This window comes from Primulina huaijiensis, chromosome 3 (assembly GCF_012295235.1).
Source record: "Primulina huaijiensis isolate GDHJ02 chromosome 3, ASM1229523v2, whole genome shotgun sequence".
NCBI classification, from domain to species: domain Eukaryota; kingdom Viridiplantae; phylum Streptophyta; class Magnoliopsida; order Lamiales; family Gesneriaceae; genus Primulina; species Primulina huaijiensis.
In genome coordinates this window covers 5,421,464-5,433,061 of record NC_133308.1, presented here as the reverse complement: position 1 = coordinate 5,433,061, position 11,598 = coordinate 5,421,464, and the positions used below count along the sequence as shown (strand labels likewise).

At 34.8% G+C, this 11,598-nt stretch overlaps 1 protein-coding gene across 2 annotated transcripts; it reads left to right on the top strand.

Moving 5' to 3' along the window:
• The first annotated feature begins 635 nt into the window (after window positions 1–635).
• On the top strand, window positions 636–7,102 carry LOC140973320 (uncharacterized). 2 transcript variants are annotated; one of them, XR_012174617.1, is made up of 4 exons: window positions 636–958; window positions 1,707–1,780; window positions 2,863–3,535; window positions 7,001–7,102. XR_012174617.1 is itself a non-coding variant. In XM_073436015.1 (3 exons), the coding sequence occupies exons 1-3, from the start codon at window positions 815–817 to the stop codon at window positions 3,416–3,418; spliced, it is 774 nt and encodes a 257-aa protein (XP_073292116.1). In that variant the 5' UTR covers window positions 636–814; the 3' UTR covers window positions 3,419–3,558. The 2 variants fall into 2 exon arrangements, 1 of the variants encoding a protein (XP_073292116.1); XM_073436015.1 differs by lacking the exon at window positions 7,001–7,102 and having other exon boundaries at window positions 2,863–3,558.
• Window positions 7,103–11,598: the final 4,496 nt, after the last annotated feature.

Below are 11,598 nucleotides of genomic sequence, written 5' to 3'. Positions count from 1 at the left end.
TATATAAAATAAAAAACAAATTGATTGTGCGGAATCAGAACTACAGCCATTCCACCACTTTGAAAGTGGGAAACTAATGTAAATAATATAAGTTAAAAAAAAACGTTGCTGGCGAAAGTAGTGCACAAATAATGAAGTGTGCATAATGTATCTAGCACGCGATTGGGGTCGATATCTAGTTCTCATATACAAAACTAAGATAAAAACTTTGAGAGCTTAATTTTTTAAAATTCGTGAAATATTATAGCTCAACAAAACAATTCACGAGACGTCATAATTCGGATTAGGGACTTTTTATAATAATAAAAATTAAATATATTAAAAAATCAACTGCATATGATGTAGCATAAAAACAATATCCTAATACAAAATCCAAAGGTCAAAATCGTCATAAAAAATGTTTTAAAATTTGTCTATTCGTGCAATTAATATTTATTATGTAATTACGGTTAGAACCCAACCCTATAGTTAATGGGCCTTGAATTATGTGACGATACCCAAATATCATCATTGGCAACGTAGAATGGGCCTTAGAGCATATTTCAAAATTTCAACTGAATTCATTAATGATTGGGCTTAGCCCGAGCAACCTCCCACAAAATCTTGTTTTTGTTTTTACTTCTCATTTTGCAGTTCAGGTAACTTTCCTGAATAGTACAGGTGGATTGCTCTATAATTGATTTGATTCAAAGTCTCCTCATTTCAATCTCTCCAAATCATTGTAATTTTACGAAGTTTATATGATTTTTTCGCATTAGGTTGATGAAATTGGAGGTAATTTTTTAGGGTATTATCATTCTGCTGCTTTGTGGAAATGTGCCCGGAAGGTAACTCGGCGTCTAGTTCTTCACCGCCGCAGCCGACGGCGATGTATTCGCCGAGTGGGAAGAGGTCTAGGGATCCTGAAGACGAGGTTTATGTTGATAATTTGCACTCGCACAAGCGATATCTTAGCGAGGTATTTTTTTTAAAGCTAGGATACGCATTTTTTCGTTTTTGGTATCGGATTAAAGTAACTTGTCTATGCGTACTTGAAATTCTCTCCATCTTTGTATGAGTTTGAAAATTTGGATCTTACCGGTATCTATGTTATTAATTTGTTTTGGTGGTAAAATGTCTTTGCTTTGAATGCTAAAATGTTGGTGTATGTACTGGAAATTTGGAAGTATTTGAGTGGTCATTGGAGTTCTAATGCATCATATCTAGGGAATGAAAACCTTTGGTAGTTTGATTGGTATGATGGAAACTTCGATGTTGCCATCGGTGACCAGATTTTTGTCTGGCCCGTTGAAATCAAACTTAGTCTGTTAAGACATACCATGTCAGGATACAATCAGGAAAATAAAGTTCACCGCTGCTGGTTCTAGCAAATGACATCCAATTTTGCCTCTAATTTGTTGACAATGTGATTAGGTATTTATGATATGGAGATTTATTTGTGTCATGTTCAGTATGACCCAACATTTAGATGAGTGGGATATATTTTATATTTTGGAGGTGAAAACACATCTTTGAAAGGGTTACATTTAAATTAAATTTATTTCCCATTTGACGGGAGAGAATGGGACGCTGCTTGTTCAGCTTATCACATTACATGAGCCGGAAATTTTGGACGCTTTAAAGCTAATGATTAGGTGCTACGGTTATTTACCGTCCTTTTGCTACTCACATAGTAATTCATGATTTGTTATATGGAGAATTTTCAGATCATGGCATCAAGTTTGAATGGGCTGAAAGTTGGAGATCCTCTGTCTATAAATCTTGTGGATTCTTCCGCAAGGTCTGAAATCATCTCTATCTTACGCGAGTTTATTGTGCTTTTCAAAAAAATGCAGGGGTCAAAATGGTTTTACCTTTGCAAAATCATGCATGCCCAAAATACTTGTATAACAATTATTTGCTTGGTAAGTGTGATGATGGAGGTTAAAATACGTGGGCAAACAATTGTGCGGTCTAGCACAAGCAATACAAACAAATATTTTCAACAGTAAAATCCAAATAAAACAAGTTTAATCTTTCATCTTGCATTCATGTCTACCAGACTTGTATCACGCATAGCTTTCTTGAGTCCTGCTAGGACCCTTTTTATCTTTATGTTTTTTATGACTTCCAGAGCAACATTGATAGCAAATTTACAAGAATAAAAAAAGGTTTGATTGATTGAACTTTGTCGGTTTTGTATGACAATAGGCTGGAAGAACATTTATTATTAGTTGTTAACATGTTAAACAAGCTCATTGTTAAAGCAATGTGTGTGCACAGAATATAATTTGGTAGGGTTCTTGTAGTTACTGGAGAAGTTCCAGCCACAGTGCTGAGTTTATTGTATCTTTAGGAGCTTTTAGATTATTACATCCTGATACAACATGTCTTAAACGGGGCAATCGGGAGTTTTTCCAATTTCATGTTTTATGATTGAAATTTTAAAAATCATTGGGTGCTTCTCAAATATTTTAAGGGGGTTCTGTTATTATTATTTTTTTGAAACACTTGTTTAAGTTCATCAACAAGCAAAACTGTTTGCTTCAAGTAATGCAATAATAGGATCATCTAGAAACCTCTCTTTTGTGGGACATGTTACATTCGTCATGACCAAGATCTGTGTGAAAATGCAGGAGGTTAAAATGTTTGCTTACTTTTCTTTTTTAAGATGGGAGAACAAACCGTTGCACAATACATCGACTGTTAAAAATCTCATGGACTCAGTTGTCCGTGCTCAACAAATGTTACTTAACTGTGATTTACTCGTGCCTTTATTATTGGTTGTGATAAATTTTTCCTTGTTCCCTTTTTAATTTAAGTGACTAGGTGGCACTCATCCTCATCTCCAAGGTTGATTTCCCTAAATTTCTTTGATGTCAGGGATGATATATCCTTACAGTATTCACCAATGTCAGAAGATTCTGATGATTCCAGATATTGTGAGAGTTCTACAAACACTTGTTGTTCACATCCTGAGAGTATTCCTACCAGTCCAGTATCTCCTTATAGATGCCAAAAACCCCAAACTGGATTTGTACCAGGTCCTCCTTCCACTTCACATGGCTGTATTGTCTCCAGTGTGGCATCAACACAATCTCGTCATCGAGGTTCTGATAACGAGGGTCGATTCCCATCATCACCTAGTGACATATGCCACTCAGCTGACTTACGGAGGGCAGCGCTTTTGCGATCCGTGCAGATGAGAGCACACCCGTTGGAGTTATCACAATTTGAATCTCCATATAGTCCTGGACAAGAATCTGGAAATAATATGGAATCCGAGGAACAGACATGTTCTTGTGCAAAAGCTGTACTTGATGAGAACGAAAGTCAGATTGCAAAATGTGCCCCGTCGAGTGCTAATCATGAAAATAGGGTGAAGTCTTCCTGCAGGACTCTGGCCATGAACCTGAAAGATGAAGGATCCGCGGGCTAATGGTTCTTCGATTCTGAAGCTAATGGCAGTTATCAGGAATCAGCTAGTGCCCTTGCTGTTAGGATTTTTATGGGTATGCCCAGTTTTTGCTTTGGAGCTTTGGGAGAAGAATTTTGGGTAATTAAATATATTTATGGTTTTCTTTTGAGTAAAGTTATGAATAGATGCCAAATTTTCTCCCTTTTGGATTTCGATTTTTGCACTTCACCTATATTTAATGTATATGACACTTACGTCTCTTATTAATTATAAAGAGACTACAAATATGATAACATACAAAGAATATGAACGCAAAAAACCACGAAAACTAGCATTTGGAGGATTTGGTTCTGTCCCTTTTCAAGTTATCTAGCCACCCAAAAAAAGTTGTTTTCAATAACGAAGCACCACGCGTGGAAAGGAAGCCTTAAATTAAATGTGATGCAATATGTATGTTGCGAGGAAATGATGTATGGTGCTTATAGAGTTCGATATCGATCATGAACCACGTAAAGTGGGAGTACCAATTCCACATCAAACTCCATAAAAAACAAATTTTTTTTTTCAAAAAAATTGAAAGATCAACTATATTGTTGGGTCGAGCTCCAAACAAAATTAAATAATCTGCTATCTAGATCTCTTACATGGCTTCTTTGTATTCATCTCTCAAAATTCTCACCTGCAGAAGCCAAACCTGCGAACAACTTCCGCCACTGATCAAGAACACGAGAAGAAATGATATTAGTTTCTTGTTTCTGACAAGAGAGGTTTAATCCTATCAGACAAGCGATTTCAACTAAATTTCCATCTGGTACTCTACCGAGTTTATCTGAGAACATCAGAGAAGAGGATGATCAGAATCTACCACTGATCAAGACCCCAGAGAACTTCATCAAATATGGCGAGAAATCCAGGGTTGCAACGACTGGGAGAACCTGTTGGACCCAATGAATCCTCACTCACGTCAGGAGGTTATCCGCTATGGAGAAATGGCGCAGGTCTGCTACGATTCGTTCGATTTCTACCAGCACTTTTAAGTGCTGCGGCACATGCAAATACTTCTATTTTATATGATGTAACTTGGTTTTTCTTTTTGGTTTCTCGATCGTCGATATAATGCGTCTTTTGTTTTATTTGTATAGTTTGCAGGAGTTTAAGTAACTTATATTTATTTGGGCATAAAAATGGTGGAAAAAGGAAAGAGCATCGAAAAGAAGTGCTGAATTTACATAGGCACAGACCCTGACCCACATACCGACACACCACACGACCCTATCCGGACATCAGCGCCCCAAGGCTGATTTTCGGGCACCCAACGCCGTCCGTGCATAAACCTACCTAGCTATTTTGGGCTTTTATGCACCGTTTTAGGATCCAGGAATATGAGTTTGGGAGGCTTAAACTCAATATAATAAGTTATATATTATTTAAAAAGTTACATTATATTGTTCAACGAAGTAATGTCATATGATATTTTAATACATAAAATTCATCTAGAATAGAATTTACATCTATATGTTTAGCTAAATCTCGTTCAATATAGAGTGTCAAACAATCGGCAAGAAAGTCATCCTCTATTTTATTGCGAAGTGCTGTCTTCACATGCTTCATTGCTGAAAAAGTTCGCTCTGTACTGGTGGTAGACACAGGTAATGTCAAAACAAGATGAATTAATATAGTCAACATAACATAAACATTTGACCGTCCACTCTCATCAGTCACTTGTTGACACAACTCAACAAGTGTAGAAACCTTCAAATTCTGCATCACATCAAGTTTATAATGTATCAATTCATACTCCAAAGCAACAATGTCTCGATCTGTAAATCTCTAGGCTAAAACTTCGTTGCAAGCTTGCAAATATCATCACTGTTAAATGACTCAAATGAATTTTTAGGATCTAAAGTTGCACTAAGTGATATTCACATATATGTTTTCTTTTCTCCGTATCTTGTTCAATACAAGTAGATGATGACTGATGATCGTCTCTAGGAGAGAAAATTGAAGGAATTTGGATATTGGGAAATGGAAGACTTTCACTGGATTGAAGTTGCATTATAAGGACTGTAGAAATTGAAGTATATTCACTAGCTTGACGATCTCTCTTCTTAAAGAATGATAATATCAATGTTTTTCTTTTCCTTGCAGCAGATTGATGTTCCATTTTGAAATAGTTTAAGTTATAATCTTAAACAAGTAATAAAATAATTATCGAATAAATAAACAAGTAATATTCAATCAATGACTTAAAAACAAACAAAAAGGACAATAAGGTGTGTCTGTAGGTTATGGTTGTGAATGTATTTGACCGACAATGCAAAATTCAAATTGAATAAATGAAAACATTATATTCTAGGGCAAAGCTAACTTCTAGCCTCTTTTTCACCTTTTTGTCTTGCATCAGCCTTTTCATGGCCACCACATCTTCCCATCTGTAGGCAACGATTGGCAACCTTTTCTGCTAGTTTTATGTCACTGTGCGTTCTCATGCCCTAAGAAATAATTATGGAGCTAAGAAAATTGGTGGGCTGGACTATGGCATTATGGGTGGGCTTAAATTTTAATTATGTATTAAAAAAAAGGGCTGGGCTGCAGCCCAGTACAGCCCTCAACTGCATCCGTCCCTGGTTTTAGACCTGTTAATAATGTAGTGTTATAAATAAAAGATGAAGCCGAATTTTGAGAACTTTTGACCAGTTTTCATTCATCTTACATCCTAGAACACAACACAAAACACAATTACGTATTCAATGAGGATTGGGACACGAATATGAGACATGAGAGCGAAAAATAAGGGATAGTTGAATCACAAGACGAATGAAATTTCTCTTGGAACTGAGAATCAACTTTACTCTATGATTTTATTTATTTGCCTTGATTTATGATGATAATTTGAATATGTTTATGTGTTTAATTATTTCATCGTAAAAGTATTGATTGTTTCTAGAAATTGACCAACTTAATTTGACTTCCACATTTTGAATATTATTTTGCTTATTATTATTTGTTCTTACAATTTATTTGTGGTTTCTCGAATTGTTTGCGTTCAATTAACTGATCATTAATTGAATCTTTATATTTATTTGAAATATGATGCTTAGGAGAGGGGGTTTTGAATAGAACCACATGAAAACACAACCTAGGATATTTGTGAGTTCGGGAGGCCTACAACTTCCTTTGAAGTCATTAAAAGAGAACCATAGAACATTATTAAATTATTTTGGTGTTTGATGTTGGATGTCTGATAAGGATATCGATACTGGCATTAAAATAATAGAATTTACTCAGCACTCGGGAGATGAAATAACAATTAAGGGTTCTTGGCTTATAAATTGGAATGTGTAATATTGTCAATTTAATACGATTTACATGAATGAAAATCGAGTAAAATCTTGTACCTAGAACCCGTCTCTGATCATGTACCCAAAGACGTTTTTGAATGTCTACTTTATTTTATTTTATATAAATATTAAATTTATTTTTTTAAATAAAGTTGATATTATTTTAATTATAGTACTTAGTGTGAATTTAAAAATTATCAATATTTGTGAGAATGAAACTATATTTATCAAACACTAAAACTTGACAATTGTGTGCTTGTAGGGGCGCCGATTTCTTCGAAAGATCACTCTGTATGGGAGATCGAGGCTACACGCTTAATCAGTTTCTATATGCAACATCCAACATCAACTTGCCGAATTTCTTCAAGAAATCGAAAGGTATAAGCAATATCTGGAGCCAACACGCGAATGGGCTGCGTGGTGGGAAACCATGACTTACCTAGAGTGTATCCATGACCTCAAGGACATATTTCCCCCGACCTGTTTTAGGGACGACCCGTCTATAAAAATCGAAACAAAGTTTTTTGAACTGTACACCGACAAAGAAAATTCATGCAAGTACTCCACATCACCACAAAAAACGGTTTGCGACGGTAAAAAAACGTCGTTAATTTCATTAGCTACAGTTTTAGCGATGGTTTTGAATTTCGTTCCTATATCGGCCATCATGAACTATTAGAAACGAATTTTAAAAAATCGTCGCAAATTTAGAGACATTCTAAAACTGTCGCTATTTTATCAATGAAATTAATAACCATCGCAATTAGTTTGTATAAATCATCGTTAAATTATTTATTTTAAATTATTTTTTAATAATATAATAATATTTAAAATTTTAATAATTAATAATATATACATGTTTTTATATTTAGATTTTTAATTATTAATATGTTTTTATTTTAAAATTTTTAATTAATGCATTTGAATATTTATCAAACATAATAAATTAAATTAAAACTTCTCCAAAAAATAACATTAACTAATATATAAAAAAGTTCAAATCCGACTGATATATAAACTAAGGTGTGCAAGAAATATCATCAACAAAATATAATAAAATCCTATAGTGCCTCGGTCTCGTATCGTCATAATCATCGTGGTCGTCACCATCACCATACTCGTGTCAATCGTCGTCGTCATCTTCGTAGCCCAAGTCATGTGATGACCTGATATATTGCTGTGAGTAACCGCGTCCATGTAAGGATCTACGCTCGTGCAATGGTCCGGCGACGAAGCGGCTGCTGTGTGATCCTCCTGCTGTGAAGCAATCACTGTGGGAGGACCTGCGTGGGTGTAATACACTGTCGTATGGTTGTAAGCGTGGTTGATAGGTGCTTCTTGAGACATGCCAACAACCAGAGGACGTACTTGCTTTTCCAAATAGGATATTCGAGTCCTCAACAACTCGTTTAACAATAGAGGCAGAATGCAACACTCTTCTACTGGGGACGAACATGTGTCTATTGCGACATAGTGGGTGATCTTAAGATAGAAACTTCATGTGATTGTCGAACCACGAGGTTTTATCACTACAAGGTAGAGTGAATGCCTGTGAATCTGATATGTAGTGAGGACCTGTTTGTTTTCCAGCTATGCTCTAGCCTGATAACATCGATACGCTCGGAAACCGCTAACTATCCACATCAACGCAACTCTAAAAGTGAAATTTTTGTTGGTGTGAATGTCGTATGTATCAGCACCATTAGACCAAAGTGATTGAAGTTTTGCAATCAATGGTTGAAGGAAAACATCAAATATATCTTTTGGGTTACTCGGGCTAGGTGAAATTTTAGTATGAAACATGTAATTTTATTTCATACACATCCAAGGTGGAAGGTTATATGACATCAAAATCACAGGACACAATGAATATTGTTGATCACTTTGACCAAAATGTTGAAACCCATCAGTCGATAGTCCTAATATCACATTTCGAATCTCTGATGTAAAAGATAGGTGTATAGCGTCAAAATGACGCCACACTGGTGAATCGGATACGTGTGTCATTTTTTCACCATCATAATGGTGGTCGTGGTGCCACCATATATATGTGGTTGTAGCAGTTGAATCATATAACCTTTGTAGATGATGGGTGATTGGAAAATAATACATCTTCTGGAATTTGCTTCTTTTAATTCTGAGATCTACGTCTACTAGGTTTATACCGCTGATGTTCACACATCTCACACTCATTCAAAGTATTGTCTACACCCCAAAAGATCATGTAGTTATTGTTACAAGCATCAATTTCTTGACTGGCAGTCCGAGTTCTTTAATAAGTTTCTTCGTAACTTAAAAACTCTTAGGAACGTTGTTATCAATAGAACATAACTCTGACATTAATTGACATATGTCATTGAAATTCCTTTCAGACATATTATGCTTATGCCTCATATTTAATACGTCACCAAAACAGAAAATAAAGAGTGACTGTGTGGATTTTCATCCCAGATCTCTTTCTCGGCTGATTTGATCATCTCGTACAATGATTTTACATAGTTGTTAGGACTTTCTGAAGCTTCATCAACATGGATTGATGGTGGGTGTTCATCGAAGTCGTCATTTTCATTTTCCAAATTTTCTTCGAAATTAAATTTTTTTGAAAAATATTATCGAGTACAGCATAATCATAAGGTGCAATCATTTGTGGTTCCCTAACTATGTTCAAAACACTATACGAAAAAGACGGCGAATCAAGATTAATATTTTGATATGACGGACGAACGTATTCCTCCCTATGATAATAGGAACAGTAATGATCAGATACAAATTCATATCGTCCTATGTAAACTTTAACTGTATCGTCATCTAAATAAGTTTTGTTCTAGTATTTTTTGCGGTTGCATGGGCAACGTACTTTGCCATTTAATAAGAACTCTGGATGACTTAAAATAAATGTAACAAATGACTCTACACCAGTACAATACTCCTGAGTTAAGAACTCATTCTCCAGCCTACGATACATCTAACTTCTATCGTTTTTTCATTTTAGCTTACAATAAATTGACAATTGAATTGGTGATTTTGACTTAAATTTGATGGTTATTTTTAAAAAACATTATAACATACATTAGTTACCTACAAGATAAATTATCTTTAATAATAATACATGTAAGATTGATATTAATTTATAACAAATATTAAAATAATTTAATATATATACATATATTTACATTACCTAAAAATATTAAAAATTAAGTATAATATTGAATAATTAAATTTTTATTAAATTAAAAATTAACATGATAAATATTTATGAATAAATATAAACAACATTCAAATTTAATAAAAAAATTAAATTGTTAAAAATAATATACATTAATCACATTAATAATTATTGATAATAACTAAGTTAAATATTATAAAAATAGTAATGTTAATAAAAAAATATAATAATATTTTAAATTATATTTAAATATATATTCAAGTTCATGAATAATGTATTTGAAATACTACGCATAATTATATATATATCTTGCGACATATACAGTAAATGTAAATTTATATAATTATTATCAAATTAATGTAAATAAAGAAATACTGTAATGCCCAAGAATTGTAGGTTGATAAGATGAGATTATGAAGTTTGCATGAAAGGACACCGCCCCCGCGCCCCAGTTTCTACTGCACCCGCGGTGTAAGGACAGAAAGTAGAGTTTTTGAATACAAGAGAGACCGCACCCGCGGTCTAAGATATACCGCACCCGCGGTCGTTGATTTTGAAATGTTGAAGGATTGCCGAAGCCACACCGCACCCGCGCTGAGCAGTGCACCGCACCCGCGGTAGATGGACAGTAGGATGTGAAATTTGGGCCGAAGTATGAGCGCACCCGCGGTTCCTGAGCCACCGCACCCGCGTTCGTGCGTGTTACACAAAGAAATGGCCGTGTGTTACTCAACATGCAAGATATATATATATATGTGTAACCTTCAGTTGCTGGCATTTTCAGACCACCGAGAAAACCCCTTAGCATCTTCAAGTTTCTTCAAGGCTTTGAAGTAAGATTTATCATGATCTAGTTATCCAAATTCTAATCCAAGTAGAGATTATCGATCCTTGCATCATTGGCTACAAGAAGATGTAAGTTTCTTTTCATTTCAGCATGGTTTGAAGTTAAGTGTTGGGGAAAGTCGGATATGGTGGTTATTATGTATTCTTGATATGTTGAGCATAGTATAATTGCAATCGGATCGATTTTCGGATACTGTATGAGATGGTTTCGATTTTACAGCATGTATTATGTGGAAATAATACAGATTTCAGAGTATATAATTGTGTTTTGATGGGATTATGAGTTGATTGTGATTGATTATGTTGAGTTGATGTTATCGGTATTGAGAACTACGCAGTTATGCTGTCGAATTATACCGAGAATGATTGTTGACTTGTTCAAGACTTGATGTGAGTTATATATTGATAAACTACTTATATATATTGTCATTTCAGATTTGATTGACAGATTTGATCTTCGACTTCAATATCTTGATCAATTCCTACGACACGAAAGGTATAATTCATGTGAACACGGGAAGACATGACTCGATTCAGACTGGATACGAGTTTCCCAAAATCACATACTAGATTCTTAATTATGTTTGATTATGATTATGTCTTGTTTATAGATTTATATTCAAGCATTTGAGATAGGAGTCATTGACAGATTGTCAAACTAGACGTTCGGTGTATCGACGCATAGGAGCAGATCATCTCCGATTGTAGACATTCGATACAGATATGACCGAAGTCTAGGAATAAGACGTACCGCCACCCCGATTGGGAGAGTAGGTGGGAGACTTGTTACGTCTTATTCACACCGGGATCCCTAGACTTAGATATGAGTCGAGTCAAAGAATAAGAGT